Source organism: Kogia breviceps, chromosome 4 (assembly GCF_026419965.1).
Source record: "Kogia breviceps isolate mKogBre1 chromosome 4, mKogBre1 haplotype 1, whole genome shotgun sequence".
In the NCBI taxonomy this organism is placed as follows: Eukaryota; Metazoa; Chordata; class Mammalia; order Artiodactyla; family Physeteridae; genus Kogia; species Kogia breviceps.
The window spans coordinates 36,324,923-36,341,084 of NC_081313.1; the positions used below are offsets into that span (position 1 = coordinate 36,324,923).

At 40.3% G+C, this 16,162-nt stretch overlaps 1 protein-coding gene and 1 long non-coding RNA gene across 3 annotated transcripts in view; one reads left to right on the plus strand and one right to left on the minus strand.

Annotated features, from left to right (window-relative positions):
* Window positions 1-2,901, minus strand: part of FGF10 (fibroblast growth factor 10) — an 82,239-nt gene extending 79,338 nt beyond the window's left edge. The window contains exons 1-2 of one of the 2 annotated variants that reach the window (XM_067030960.1): window positions 2,227-2,901; window positions 1,428-2,135 (exon numbers count right to left, since the gene is read on the minus strand). In XM_067030960.1, the coding sequence (XP_066887061.1) occupies window positions 1,428-1,761 (334 nt within the window). In that variant the 5' untranslated portion in view covers window positions 1,762-2,135; window positions 2,227-2,901. Of the gene's footprint in view, window positions 1-1,427 lie in introns of both variants that reach the window. The other variant, XM_059060929.2, reaches the window with a different exon arrangement.
* The window catches only part of LOC136793992 (uncharacterized), a 564,836-nt gene that overhangs the window by 302,378 nt on the left and 246,296 nt on the right, over window positions 1-16,162 (plus strand). The window lies entirely within an intron of this gene.

Genomic DNA, 16,162 nt, shown 5'->3' on the forward strand with positions numbered 1-16,162 from the left:
GATACTTTCTGGGCTAAGGAATCATGAAGTATATGACTCATGTATTTAAGTTAGCTAGCAAATATATGCTTGGAATTCCCAAACAACTGACACAAAAAAATCCTTTGAAAAGGTGACTTGGAGCTACCATTGAGATAATGCTAAATGGTCATTAAAGATGTTTAAATGTTATTGTCTACTGTCTTCAGTGTGCCATTACATAGCCTCAGGGATCCTTTCAAATTGCAATCAATAGAGGATGAATAAGTCTCACCACTTGAAAGTAAGCAGGAAAGGAAGCCAACAGAGTAATCTGGCTTTGCTGGACTGATTCAGGAAGAGACACAATGTTCACTCCTCCTCTTCTAGTTCTCCCTCCCCCTACCCAACCCACGTCCCTGCAAGAAAGAAAGAAGAGAAAGAGCTAAAGAAGGAAAGAAAGAGGGAGGGAGAAAGGAAAAAGGCAAGAAATCCAAGGATGGGGCATAATTTGTATTGAGGTGAAAACCTCATCCTATGGGATAAACCAACACCATGGAAACAGACCTATGACTTTTACTTTGAAAATAAAAGAATGACAATGAAATTTGTGTGAGGTCTGTGTGACTCCAGTCCCAGATGTTTACAGTGCTGTAGTACTATGGCTCTGCAATATGAGAGGTTTGAGAAGAAACGAGTACAACAGGACACCACAAAGCAGCGCATATGCTATTGACAATGCAGACATGAGCATCATGTTACCAAGAGAGAAGGCAGGCAGAAGACAAATAGCAGCGGTGGTGCCTGAAAAGCTAACTTCATGGACTGCAATCACTCAAACCAACATGAGGGACCAAAAAAAAAAAAAAAAATCAAAACCAGAAAAATGCTTTTGCTCCTATCTAGAGGGGTGGTAGGGTAAAGGGATGGGGGTGGGGGAGAGTGAAATTGACTTTTCTTTCTTAAATAAAGTTCCCATAAAGTGCCTATAATTGACAGCGGATAATTATTTTCAGCTTGAGGAAACTGTCCTGAAACTCTTAATAAGATTGCCAGCCAAAAGAAGAAAATGTGTTTACTTGAGCCATTTCCAGAAGGGAGGGAAAGGAGACCTTGGGATGAGGTGGGGAAGGGCGATGGAGACAGAGAGGGGCATCTATGCACTGCAACAACTCTTGGGCGCCCTGCGTGGTTCCGCGAGTGACAAGCCAGAGAGACGGGGCGGGCGGGGTGGCAAAGAGCCGGGGGGGTGGGGGGGGTGGAGAGAGCGCGCTGCGGGGAGGGGGTTAGGCGGCGCAATGTATACACCCGGGGGGGGTGTGATTTAGTGTGGAAGTATTCCACTTAATCATTTTACAGGAGTTGGGGACGTAAATATTTAGCTGGCCACATCTGGAACAGATTTCCCCCCCCCCCCCGTGGGGTGGGGTGGATAATTGGAAGGAGGGGAGCGCGTATTTGTTACTTACTGTACGGGCAGTTCTCCTTCTTGGTACCGCTGACCTTCCCGTTCTCAATCTTGAGAAAGTACTTGGTGAAAGAGAAGAGCTTTCTCCAGCGGACATCTCCTTGGAGGTGATTGTAGCTCCGCACATGCCTCCCCGCACTGGAAGGAGAGGAGAAGGACGACGAGGACGAGGAAGAAGAGGAGTTGGTGGCCTCTGGTGACACCATGCCCTGACCAAGGGCTTGGCAGGTGACAGGGACAGAAGACACTAAGAACAGCAACAAGAAGCAGCAGCAGCAGCAGCCGGGCAGGTGGGGAAAGGCTGAGGCACAATGTGTCAGTATCCATTTCCACATTGTACTGAAACTCTTGGCACTGGAAATTGTCTCATCAGAAGGAACATACTGGAACGGTAAGACCTGGTGCGAGGCAAGGAGACAGCTGGAGGTGGCGGCCGCTGGTTAGCTCCCTCTGGGCTCGGATCTGGCCAGAAGTGAAAGCACCAACATCCATAACTCCTCGGAAGGGCCGGCTGCCTCTTCTCGCTCCTTTCTCGGATCCGCTGCCGCGCGCCCCTCGGTCTCCCAGTGGATGTGGACGTGGGTGGCCGTAGTAGCAGGAGCTGGTGGTGGCCGTCTTGGTGTGGGTAACCCTCGATCTTCTCTCCCCCGGGAGTTACTTTGTTCTCTTCTTCACTCCTTTCTTCACCATGTTAGATGCAGAAAAAGGTCTGAAAAACAGATGACAGCACGGTGAACAAAACCCAAAGGGGCTGGGGTGGGAGGCTGGGGGAGGTATCTGCGCCCTTCTGCGGTTAGCACCTTCTGCTCCCTCTCCGCACAGCCCCGGCTTGCTGGCCAGTTCTAAAAGTGAGTCCCTTTGAGTTGTCAGAACTGGAGTCAGCTGCCCGGTCGCCGTTGTTCTCTTCCCCTTCTTGCTTTCTCTTTTTGGTGGTGCCTGTTGATTTGAAGCCTCCAGAAAGTCACTTCTTGTTTGGAGGGGATGGCGGTTGGTGTTTTGTTTGGCCCTATTTCCCTCCCCCCGCCCCCCCACCCTTTCCTTTGGAAAGCCCGCTTGTAAACAGGTTGAAGCCTGGAGTCTAAATGTCAGTGATTCTAAGCCAGAGGTGGGCTCTGCCTCTGCTGGCCAAACCTCATTTGCAGGGGTGGAGAAGCGGGGGGCGGGCGTGGGGAAAGGGGGTCAAACGGCGGTGGGACATCTGAAACCCTCGGCTGCTGGGAACGCCGAGGAGAGGGAGGGTGGAGGGGGCAGGGAAGGGGGGAGAGCAGGGGAGCGAGGAGAAGGGAGCGCGATGCCTCTGCCTGGAGCTCGGGGGCTGCGGGTCCCTTCCTCGCCACCCGGGCCGCCGGAGCCTGCAGCCTCCGCCAGCGCCTCCAGCTTGGGCTAATTGCTGCGAAAGCGCCCTTGTGCTCGCAGCGCTGGTCACCCGAGCAGCAGTATCCTCACGCTTTCCGAATTTTGCTGTCTTCCAGTCTGAACCAATCCCCTCTGGGGAGCCCTGTTCGCACTTGTTTTCCAGTAGAGGATTTTTTATTTATTTTATTTATTTTTTTCCTTTTGGCAGTGAAGAACTTGAGAGCCACCTGGAGCCTGGGGTTTGGCTGACTTTTTTTCCGCCCCCCTCGCTCGCAGAAGCAGGGGAGGGCTGAGGGAGAAAACAGAAGATGCTGAGGATAAACCCTCCAAGGCAGTAGATTATAAACTGGTGGGAGCGAGCAAAGAAAAGGAAGACATAATTAGCTTCCTTTCCTCCTCTTCTGCCAGCTTCCAAGGAGGTCTCTGCTTTAATGAATCACTGATTTCTCGCTTCCTTTGCTGAAGTAAAAAGTTCACACTTTGGCCCTCTCTGACTTTTAAGCTCAGGGAGATTTATCACCACCCTTAAAAATCGCCTCTCTCGGCGCAAATGAAATCAGGGACCGAAATGACCGATTTCTGATAGCTAACAAGGGTCGTTTACAGAATAACGCGTGCACTTCAAAGCGAACTCACTTTATTGAGATTGCGAAGATTTAACCATACGATTTTGCCGAATATCCTGCTGTTTGCTAGGCAATTTCCTTTGCACTTTGCCATCAAGGGGTATTTTCTTTCTTCTGTCTTCAAATTTTAATGTGTAAAGAGCTCTATTTTACAATATAACTGTATTACCAGGCTCCCTCTCTTTTTTACATTCACCACCCTGAAACTCCTTCATTGCTAATAAACTTGCTCATGTCTCAGGTACAGACAGAATCAAGACCCTGGCTAGGCAGCCTTTGCCAAGGATTAAGAGGCACAAAGAAGGAGATACTGTGATAATCCGTTCCAATCTGAGTAAGAATTCCTAGAGAATCTCTTTAAGAATTGCTCTAAACTAGGGACAACCTGACTGGAAGAAGTGACTGAAGATGTATTGATATAAAGTATTTATGTTCTGTAAGGCAGTTGGACCTTTGTGTTATGTTGAAGCATGTGAAATTGCCAATATTTTATGGTTTTTGACCTTCAAAAGCGGCAGTTTCATATGGTTCAACCTAATTTTTAGGCAGCTATCCTAAGAGGGTGAATCACTTCAAGGTGAACTTGGGAGTTTGACCTCTGCAACTGTAATTCGGAGGGAACTAATCAGGCGAGCTTGTGTATATACTTCAAGCCAGAGTCCCTGCAATGTGCATTTGGTCTCAGTCTTCATTGAACAGGAGAAAAGACAAAGAAATTAAAAAATCTAGCTTTGGAAATGGACTTTAGGAATATTGCCTAATTGTGTTGTTTGGTGACTTGAAAAATGACTTTACACCGTGCTCTTATAGTTTCCTGTGCGTTCAGAGCCTTTGAAACAGACCATTTTAATACTAGAATCAGGATTTTAACTGCATTGTTTATAAACCATTGCATTGCTTATTCAGAAGACTTTGACAATGTGGTGAACACAGTAGATTTTTATATTTAATGTAATTAGCTCTGATTTCTGTAGCTATTAATTGGAGAGTTAAACAAATAAAGAGCATATGTCCAACAAGTCTGGTTCTTTCATTAAAGCATGGATATTTAAAAATAAACTCACAGTGCTAATTTCAATTTTCTAGTTCACGGTTTTATACCTGAGCTGAAAAATGCCTAAAAAAGAGTGTAGTGTTTCTAAGGAAATAGTTTCAGCCCAGTTGTTCAGCAGAATCCAAATGTTTGAAGTGACAAGTAATTAAACCTACATGTCTTTTTGAAAAAAAAAATATGTTTGATGAAACCGTACAATAAAAATCCTGCCGTGAAAAGTTACGAAACACATGAAGTTATTATTTTGAGGTTTCTCTGCACTGGGCATCAACAGTATTGGTGCCAGCTTGAGATCCTTTCAATTCTTTTAACTCACAATAGACAACCCCCCCACCCCAAACCTCGAAAGTAGTCTCTCTGTCTCTCTCTGTCTCTGTCTCTCTCTCTCACACATACACACTCTCTCTCTGTCTCTCTTTCACACACACACACATCTATCAACTTTCTTCTCCAGTAGAAGAAGCTGTTCAGACATTTAAGTTTGAGGTTTTGTGTTTTTATTCTGTTCTAAATGGGAAAAATACATCTTTAAAACTTCCATATTAAAATCTGGTTGCAGCAGGTGCAGTGTTTAAAAGTTCTAGAGCCCTTTCGCCTCTCTTCTGTACAGCGTGATGACAGGAAGGGCATTTACAAAACAGCCCAAAGGAAAAGCTGACATAGCTTTTTAGATTATATCTCATTCTTCTTTCTCTTTTCTGTACAGCCTTTCTTTTATAGCACAGTTGAATCCCTAAATACTCCACTGCTTTGCATTGTTAGGTCACCTCTTAGGTTAGCCCGAGAAAGCCTGAGAAAAGTTCCACAGGAAAGATGCACTATTTAACGGAATTCAATCTCTCCCAATAGATTTGAATCACTAACATAAATGTATGAATGTAGATTATATCTCTGTAATGAGGCCTGAATCATTCTCAGTTACTTCAAAGGACTGAAATTCTACCTTCCTTTTTTAGCAGCAATAATCAGGTCTTAATGGATTCCTTTAATTGTTTCTCTGCAACGATTGAAAAGGACAGTACAAGCTTCAGATTAGAATGGTACCTACTAATTCTAAAAGGCAGTTTTTCTCTTCTTTCCAACCTCTGCAAGGCATGCTTTATTTCTATGCCCTAAACATATCCAGTAATGTTAGGCTAAATCTTTACTGGGGGAATTAGATGTGGCCTTTTGTTAAACACGATGTCTTGAGAAATTATTGAGGCTTTTAAAAGCAAGACTATGGCAGCAGCTATTGAAGAATCCTAAAATGTGGTTATTTGACCTTAGAGAAGCACTTTGTGTATTTGCTTCCAGATCCTTCAGTAGCAATTCTGTCGAAGCAGTTTACGTTGTAAGTGTGTATTTCCTGGATTCTTTATGTTGCCTGGCACTATCTGTGGTTCACTTACAAGATGTGTGTTCTATTATGCGCGATGTTATTGGCAGTGTCAGTAAGCTGCTTTAAATAATACTAAGTCAGGTCAAAAGTCAGCCAGGCTGTTCTACAAAGTAGACATGTGCAGGCCTCATTTTTGAAGTTGGCAGTGCAGCCTTTATGAGTATGTACTCCAGCTCATTGTTTCTTTTGGATACGGAAGATGCCAGTTTTAAGGCTTTGTTGGGGCTTGTGATCTTACCAGGATGCAGCTAGAGATGATGCTAATAGTCATAATATCTGGGGGGAAATAAAATAGTGATATCTTTTTTTTTTTTTTTTTTTTTTTTGCGGTATGCGGGCCTCTCACTGTTGTGGCCTCTCCCGTTGCGGAGCACAGGCTCTGGACGCGCAGGCCTAGCGGCCATGGCTCACGGGCTTAGTTGCTCCGCGGCATGTGGGATCCTCCCGGACCAGGGCACGAACCCGTGTCTCCTGCATCGGCAGGCGGATTCTCAACCACTGCGCCACCAGGGAAGCCCAATAGTGATATCTTATTTGCTTTTAACTAGGGGTTTCAAATGAAAAAAACAGAGGTCTTACCTCATGGAGAGTAGTGTAATACTGCAGAGCCAATGGGACTCTTAGCAATAATTGAATCTAACTCATTCATTTCATAGGTGAATGAACAACTGATGCCCGAGTCACTCAGTGGTAGAACAGAGTTGGGAACTCAGGTACTAGGTTATGGGTTATTGTCCTAATTTTTTGGTAATACCTGTCTTGACTATTTTCTCTTTTCCCCTCTCTGCTCCTCTTCTCCTTATCATTGACCACTCATCACTCTAATGTCTGAGATGCCAGCGGGGAAATGATAAAAAGGGTTAGGAGGCTTTACTTACGGAAAACCAATATTTCTTTGTTATAGCAGATTAGCCAGAAAAAAAGTAATAAAATAGTTTAGTGTTGAATTATTAAGTACCAGTTGACTAGCCAAATAAATATTGATATTTATTTGGCAAAGGGGGCTATTTTATCAAAGCCTGTGAAATGAACACAATTGGAAAGCAATGTATATACATATTTCCAGAATATTCAAGGATTTTTTTTTTTTTTTTTTTGCGGTACGCGGGCCTCTCACTGTTGTGGCCTCTCCCGTTGCGGAGCACAGGCTCCGGACGCGCAGGCTCAGTGGCCATGGCTCACGGGCCCAGCCGCTCCGCGGCATATGGGATCTTCCCGGACCGGGGCACAAACCCGTGTCCCCTGCATCGGCAGGCGGACTCCCAACCACTGCGCCACCAGGGAAGCCCAAGGATTTTTTAAAATATATAATCTGAATTTATAAGTTATCCTCCAGAAAATTTATGGCAACTTTTAGAAAAATAGATTTATAATTTGATTCTGCTTTCTTCATTCTACTATTAAGTTTCCATAAAGTAGTATGATATTTCAGAGCATAGGTATTGGCTTAAAGAATTTTTTTCAAAGTTTGAAACTAATGTAAATTTCCTATTCCCTAGCTTTCAAACAGACTTAATGATCTCTTATTGAGAAGGAAAGATGGCCAAGATGGTGAAAAGGACCTTTTGAAGGAAAAAATATTCTATATAAGGATGTTTAAATCATATAATAAATCACCAAAAATTCCTGGAAACTGAACTCTGCATCTTGGCACCAAACACAACAAACATATTTCCACAAAGCTGCTGTTTGTCTCCTTCCAGCTGATGGTAAACAGAACCTTCCCTTGACAAAGCTGTGAAGTCTCTGAAGAGTTCTGTTTGTTTTCTGTGTTCTCAGCTGTCCCTTTGTCGAACTGTGCCTCCTTTTACTTCAAGCTCTCTAGTTTTCTTAGTCCTGTATCCTAGATCAAAATTTTAAACATTTTGATCTCAGCCATTTATGTTTGTGAATTAATTGGCAGGTCGTAGTGTTTTCTTTAAAGTTGCAATGTTTTATAACCACAGACATTTATAGAATCTTCATTTCTCCATTCACTAATTGGTTTTTATTCAGCTAATGTTTATAGATACCTATTGTGTGCTAGCTGGGCATTGTACATTTTGCAGGATTTTACCGATAAATTAGAGCAATTTACCTTGCAAAGAGCATGAATGAATGAATGAACGAATGAATGATTTTAGGCACTTTATTATTGATGGACAAACCAGGGTTATCTTAGGACTCGGACAGCAAATGGAGAGATTGAGAAGAGAAAGAAGAGCCCCTGAAATTTCTTTCTGGTTGTTCTACTCCTTACAGGAAGAGCTGAAGGAAACCCTCAACTCTATTCTCAGCTTCGTGAAGGAGCAAGACTCGATCTTTGGCGGCTTTACGGCCCTGGCACAATCCCTCACAGTTTCTCCTGCACTCTGGGGATTTGGGCTATGTTCTTCCTGCTAACTAAACCTGACTCGGTTTCTTTTCCTTCTGTTCTCAGACTCCTGGATGCACATTTTGTGTTTTCTAGCTCATTATTTTAATTATTTCCCGTTAAGAGTTCCCTAATCTATCTGCTGCCGTGTGCTTCCCATTAAAACATACATATCATCAAATATAATTTGACCTAACATCCGTTCTCCCTATCTGACAAATTTTTCTCTGATAAATAGACTTTGACAAAGATTTATTATCAATGAATTAGTATTCATAGAGTACTACAAATTAACAGAAATATTATTGTTTCGGAGGAATGCAATATGCACGGTGCTGGTTTTTCTTGGGTTAGTCCCCAGACCGATTTTCTGCCCTTTTCTGCTCAGCTCTGTTCTGACATCTGTGCATCACCAGTGTCCCTTGGACGGGTGACTTGCAGTTGGTTTTGGCAGTGAGAGAATGGGATCTTCAGAAGATTAGAGAACTTCTGGGTATTTCTTCCTCTCCTCCTCTTTGTTTCAGTGTCACTTTTCTAGTAGTGGCTGTGTCCCACCAGATCCTCTCCTCCAGGGCTCCAGCTACCACTGGAGTTCCTACGATAAGATTTCCTCCCCTCAGCCCTTAAGTGCAAGGAGTGGTAACAGTTCCCCTCTATTGCTGATCTGCATCACCCTTTGCTCTTTCCTTTCACATACATACACGTCTATAACTAGTAATTTTGTTCAAGTCTTTTCACATGAAGCAATGAGGGTAAATTTTGTGTCCTAGTCAGGACACCAACTATGGTATATATATTCTGATGACCAGCGTATAATAATATACATTTTGTATATATGCAAAACTCCACAGGGGAGTGTAATTTAATACAAAGTAGCTTGGGGAGCATCTAGTGCTTGCTTGACGTGCTATATTCCTTGATCTGTATGAAAGATAACGACACATGTCATTTGCCCTCAAGAAGTGTAGAATCTAGTATTAAGTTTTGATTGATTATCGTGGAAGTTTTTTGATTTGCTGAATGATTTTGAAGTACAAAATTAAGGAGTAGAACATTTTGGTTACCAAATGTGCAATAGAACACTTTTACATAAATAAATTTAGAAAAGGAATTCAGTAAAGTAGAAATTGTGTTCATTAAAAGAATATGTATTTGTGGAAAGCTGTAAAAAGCTCTATATTAAAATTAGCTTTCTTCTTTTTAGTTTGGTATGAAAATGTAACTGTTTTCTAATTTAAATCTTTACTAATCTTTAAAAATCATGAATTTTTTGTGAGTAAATTTGTTGTACTAAGTGACCTTTGCTTACAGTTTAGTAAAGAAGGGAAGGAGGGGAATTAATAGTATTATTTTCTGGCCTACTTTGTTTTTATATAAAGACAACTCTTTAAGAACAGAGATGTAGGCAGGCTTGAAATATACAGTTGGGCATAAAAGCTGGTTATGGTACCAAAACTCCCCACATTAAATACATATACAGATATTTTGTGGGCTGACCACCTTTCAGACAATTCCACAAATTTGACAGAAGTATAATTTCTTATAGAAATCAATATAGCCTAGAATATATGGAGCTCAGATCAAGGATTTCACTTTTATCTTCTCACTTTTTCACCCTGAACAATGATAAAGCTTTGTAGCTGGAAAAGACTTTTAACGTCCTTAGTTCTTTATAGGTGAAAAAAGAAGAAGAGAAAAGGCCTGGGAAGATGAAGCAAGCTGTTCAGGATGACAGTGATGAGCCAGTACGTATGCACTAAAATAGCAAATTGCAAGAATTTCAGCTTTCACATACTTAATGGGTGTAATCTCCTTGCAAGAACAACAGTGGCCCCTGCTGAGGCTGTGGGACAGGGAGGGAGAAAAGGAACATTTCAGAATCTCCAGGGCATTTAGCATGCTGTTTGGAGAATTCTCAGGGTTTATTCCAATGAGTGCCTTTAGAAGAGCAAGTCCCTGTGGTTAACATATGAAGTTACCCCTGAATTAGGAGAGCATCTACATAAATCTTAGCTAAGGGGTAAAGAGACTGCTCTTGGAATAATAGTTCAAAATATGTCATTTTAAAATTAATCAAGAATCTATAAGGGCTTCTTCTTGTCTCTGCCATTCTGGCTTTTATGTTCCTATTTCAGTTATCAGTGGAGGTTTGGACATTTTGGTTTGATATATTTAAATTTTATGGGCAGAGAGGAAAAGGACTTAGAAATATTTCTTTGACTAACTTGTGAGAAAGAAATATTATTTTGTCTTTAACCAAAATTATACTCATTTGTGCATGGATTAGGGTATGCTCTTCCTACTTTATAGCATTACATTTTCTGGATTTATGTATTTATCTGCTATTGTTTTTACTGTTTTACCTATATTTGCCATGGTTAAAAAATAGGAAAATATATATGAGAAATATTTTAATCTCATATTTTCTGCAATTAGAAACTTAATTGTGGGAAATCACCTTACCCATTCCCTCGTTCCTATCATTACACACACACACACACACACACACACACACACACACACACCTTTAAGCACTTCTTGTTAGCTATCTAGTTTTGTTTTGAATTATTGAAAAATAAAGCCTGTCAGATCATTTAAAATTGATTGAAAAATAATTTTTTTAACTCCAAAGCTTGAATTAGGAAGATGGCCAAAAATTACAGTGGCTCATTTTCATTATTTTCTTTTTTATTCCAGTTTTATTGAGAAATAATTGACACGCATCTCTGTATAAATTTAAGATATACAGCATGATGATTTGATCTACATATATTGTGAAATGATTACCACAACAGGTTTAGTTAACATCCATCATATCATATAGATAAAACAAAAAGAAAAGAAAAAGAAAAACATTTTCTCCTTGGGATGAGAACTCTTAGGATCTACTCTCTTATCAACTTCCCTGTATATTATACAGGGTTAGCTATAGTCATCATGTTGTGCATTACATCCCTACTACTTATTTATTTTGTAAACCTTTTGACCACCTTCCTCCAAATACATAAACAACTTTTGCACTAGTTTACTATTTACCTATAACAGATTTTTGTTATTTATACAAATTAGTACTGGATGCTCTCTGTTTTACAGGTCAACTTCTAGATTGACAGAAATAAAACTTGCAAAAGAATTGCTCAGTGGAACAGAGAAAGTAGTCTGTTGTAATTGGAAGGCAACTATGAACATTTGGTTTATCAAAGAAAGTTAAATGTTACAGTAATAGAAACTGTAGACAAACTGTGAGTTCTTTGTCATCAATGAATAAGATAGCGGAGGAAGTAGAAAGGAGTATTGACCTTAGAAGTACACGTTGAAGTCCAGGGAGGTGGAGTAACCTGCCCAAATGGCAGGATTCCCACACAATCCTGTGAATAGAAAAGCACTGGGTACGCAGATTGAGTACTTTGAACCTCAGAAATGCCAGTTAGCAAAGTTTGGGGGTATCTGTTGGGAGGATCTAAGGGGTAACAACAGTGGTACTTTGTAATGATGTCTTTTTGTATTTTTCTTTTTTAGATACCTCATTTTAATATTTCTTCCAGAAAGTTCAGGGTTCTGAATGTAGGCTCAAATGAAAGCATGTCCTCTGCTTCTTTATTCCTTTTCTAAATGCAGACATTTGTTTTGCACAAGTGCTTCTTCTGCTTCATTATTGATATTGCAGCAGTAACAGTAAAGAGAGCCTTTTCCCGTAACTTGGGGGCTGTGCTTTATGTGTTAAGTTGCCCTTCTCCTTTTATCCCTTGGGGGCAGAGACCTGACTCCTGAGCTAATTTTGTGCCAAGATAAAAAATAATTTGGTTATTTTGCTTAGGAATTGAAGGCTGATGGCTGCACATAGATTCTACATAGTTAGTGGAGAAAAAAATGTTCAAACTATTTGAGGACATTCCCAGTGAGCAACTGGAACTTTCTTTGGTGAGGATTCTCTTTTTTTTTTTTTTTTCTGCGGGGGGCCTCTCAGTGTTGTGGCCTCTCCCGTTGCAGAGCACAGGCACCGGACGCGCAGCCTCAGCGGCCATGGCTCACGGGCCCAGCTGCTCCGCGGAATGTGGGATCTTCCCGGACCGGGGCACGAACCCGTGTCCCCTGCATCGGCAGGCGGACTCTCAGCCACTGCGCCACCAGGGAAGCCCAATGAGGATTTTTAACACAAGACCCCAATCTGACCATTAAAACCTGAGGCATGATGCCAAATCATTTTTTCAGAGAACAAAGGGGGCCATGGGGGTAAAATATCCCTATTTACTCATTGCTTAAGAGTTAGAATTTAGGTAACAAACTGCTGCCATTTTCAACTTTGCTTTTGTATTTTGAGTGTGTCAGTTGAATTTTTGTTAATGTACTTTTAAATTAAGTAAAACTTTAAATTAGAACAAACATGGAAAACCTAAGGACAGGATCTCCCATTATCAAAATCCAAAATAAAATTGACTGTGATGTTAAAAAAAATTATAACTAAGCAAAGCCAGTGGGAAAAAGTGACTAGTTTATCTTTTGGTAAATAAGCAAGGGAAATGAAATACAGCAAGGAAGCCACATATTTGGTAAAGAGAGAAACCTCAGATTTTTTTTTAAATAAAGCAATTTTCAGATTTAGCAATATAAAGTATAATAGTTTTGGTACGTAAGAACATTTTATTGATAAACACTGCCCTTTTAGGCCTACTGAAAATATACAAGGCTATATCCACATGACAGCAGATAGATGTTTTAGGAAGAAATTAATTGCTGTATAAAGTTTTGGGAGCCAGTTTCATTTACATCATTTTTTGTCTTAAAGATATTTGCTTCTGTCATTTGGAAGGAATCCTTTTTTTCCTGTTTGAATTGTCTTTATTACCAAGTAGATTTTCCAAAGCAATTCTGCTGAGTGACTATTAGGGAAAATTGGAAATCTGTGCCTGACATGATGTTGGTAGATGGAGAAAGAAAAAGCTCGGTACCCTCTAACTTCCATCAGGAGAGAGCAGAAGCTGGAAGTAAATTACTATCAAGAAGGGATGAAGGGAAGGTGAACTATTTTGTCACATAGGCTGTTCCCTCCTAGGGCCCAGTGATGGGGGATGGAGAGAGCCCAGCCACTCTGCTGGCATGCAAATGGAGAGGGTTCTGATCCAAATCCCTGCCTTTCATCAAAGCAGCTGTAAGACCAAGAGCCTGAGCCTTGGCACTTTCCTCTTTTGGTGGAGAGAAGTAGACGAGGCACTGTTCTCAATTCTAAAGGTGTGTGAGGTTCAGTGGAGGAGGCTGGAAGCTTAGGTAGCAGCCTGACAGGAGGGAGTGGTTGCTCCTTCGGTGCACATTTTTTAAAAGCAAAACCACTTTAAGAGCCCTAACATAAGTCATCACTCTTTTCTTGTAATGTTTTACTTTCAGCACTATTGTATGGATATTATCAAAGTTAGTAATAGTAACATGCTTTTGTTTAAAAGGGAGTGAATCTTTTATAGAATGAGAAAGGAATGTGTTTGGAACTGGGCAATATATGGAAACTCAAATCAGTCTTTGCCTCAGCAGATGTTGTGTATGCTACGTGCTGTTGAATATTATTTGGGGTTTATTTTCTGACAGAGGTGTATTTCCTGGAACTGTCTCGTAGAGGAAAATATGTAGTTTCTCAGCCTTCACTTTCTATACTTTCACATTGCTGGAGACTGCCCAAGTGTGTCCAGATGCAAGTTAGTTGTCGAATGACAAATGCTTGTTAATCTGTGTTTTAATTATCTCTTCTAATAGTATCTTTTACAGTTACTCATGTGGGGGGAAAGAATAACTCAGAATATTTGTCAGGCTTTTGTATATTATTATATTTATAAGCGTAATCATTATAATTATTACATTTGCAGGTGAATAGCAAAAGAGGAAAGGGCACTAGCCCTGGAAGTTAGGAAATCTAGATTATATTTCTAGGTCTAACACTAATAATTTTGAGGCCTAGGACTAATATTTAGGTAAAAGAGTAGATACCCTTTGGATCTAAAATTCTCTAACATGTGAGACCCAGAATAATGAAGGATGTATTTTACCAGTACTGCATATGGCACTGGTAGGAACAAATAGCATTTACCATTGAGGGTCTGATCTTGTCACTTGAATTATTTGTGGAATCATGGAATGATAGAACTGAATGCCCATTTACCGTTATACTCTATTTTCATTTTTCTCCCTGCAGTTGCACAGGAGGCAACTATGGTCCAGAAAGGAAAATTTACTTGCCCAAGATTATCCAGCTAATTAGTGACAGAACCTGTAGAAGCTGTGTGCCCCAACTTTCCAATATTCTTTTCTCTATACCCATCTTTTGAAACAAATGGAATGTAAATTTTTTGTTTTTAGAAAGATAATAAGTAATAGAGTGAGAAATGTAGTGAGTAAATGCAAATGTAGATAAAGGGGAACTCTGACTAAATGGATTTTTTTGAAAAGAATCTTATGCAAGTTACTATAAAAAAAACTTCGGCATAAATCTAGCTACTTAGGATGGGAAGGGGTTGGAAGTCAAGTCGATGGTACTTGATTAAAGATAAGAAATCAAGAGTAACTATAGGTGACCCTGATGGGATAAGACAATTCTGTTTGATTACTTATTTATATTTTAGAGTCCTCAATGATACTGAAATAATCTGCAGTTGAACGTTCTCAGCCAATAGAAATTAATTGAAAAGAAATTATCAAAAAACTACATGAATGAGCAGAAAAATGATGAACTCTTTCATCAGGTGATTTCTAGCAATTTACCCCCAAGAAAATAATCCTTGGCCTTCCCTGCCCTCTGTGGAAAGATGACTTAAGTTTTAGTACCTGTCTCACTCTTGCACTAACTGGACTTCAACCTTGCATATTTTGGTCCTGTCTCCTCTAGGATGCTTTAAACACAGAAGTTTGCTTTTATCATCACTTTGTGGTTTTTATTTCTAATATGCTTTTGTTTTGCTTTATTTATTTTGAGAAAACTTAGACTTTTTATAAAATCTTAGTCTAATGATTTCTCTTTATCCATATATTTTCTCAGTATGATTCTATACTACTCTGTGTACTTTCCCCTTAGAATGCTCTCCTTATTTCTTATATATCCATGCTTAGGGGTTTCATACATTGAATTCTTAATCAACACTAATCTCACTTCCATTTAAGTGGTTCTTCCATTAGCTGGAAATAAAACTGATTCTCATTTTATGAATTTCCCAATCCCATTTTCATAAAATTATCTAGAAATTAATTTTAACAGCACCACATTGCACAATTCTGGGGTCCATCATTCCTGTGTTAGTCTATGTGAAAAATGTCTCCTGGTATTTTGCGATGCATTTGCAATGCTGAGATTTATGTAGCAGACAGTACTGGCTGCCGAACCAAGAACTATTGCCAGCCTTTCTCTTTGTGACATAGTTGCTAATTTATTTGGTAAATCCACCCTCTGCTTCAGGGCCATATAACTCACTGAATCAAACATAATATACTATTGTTTTTGTTGGTGATTGGTTTTAGGATGGGCATGTGATATAGTTATGGAATAAGGGAAGACTTCTGGCAACCTTACTGATAAATAAAGAGATGCCTTTTTTCATATGCCAGCCATATGTCTTATGTAGATGAGGTCTCTGGAACAATGGCAATTTGTGTCTATGAAGGGAGGTGTAGACTACAGTAAGCAGCCATCTGCGGTGACTGAAACTCTGATGGAAAACCACAGGCTTTCTAGTCTGAAACACCAAAATACAGAGTGATGACCTTAACCATTGGAAAGTGAAGGGCAGTTCTGGAAAGTGAAGAGTCAGAGAATTGTAGTCCCAAATTTTGTTTACAACCTCTGCATAATTATCTGGCTAACCACTGAAACATGCATGTGTGGAACAGACCCTAGCTAAAGATAAAATAACTGAACTGAGATCTGAGCTACTGAAAAATTTGTACTTTGAATCCAGTCAAATTAATTAGCCAGAGAAATATAATAGAATCC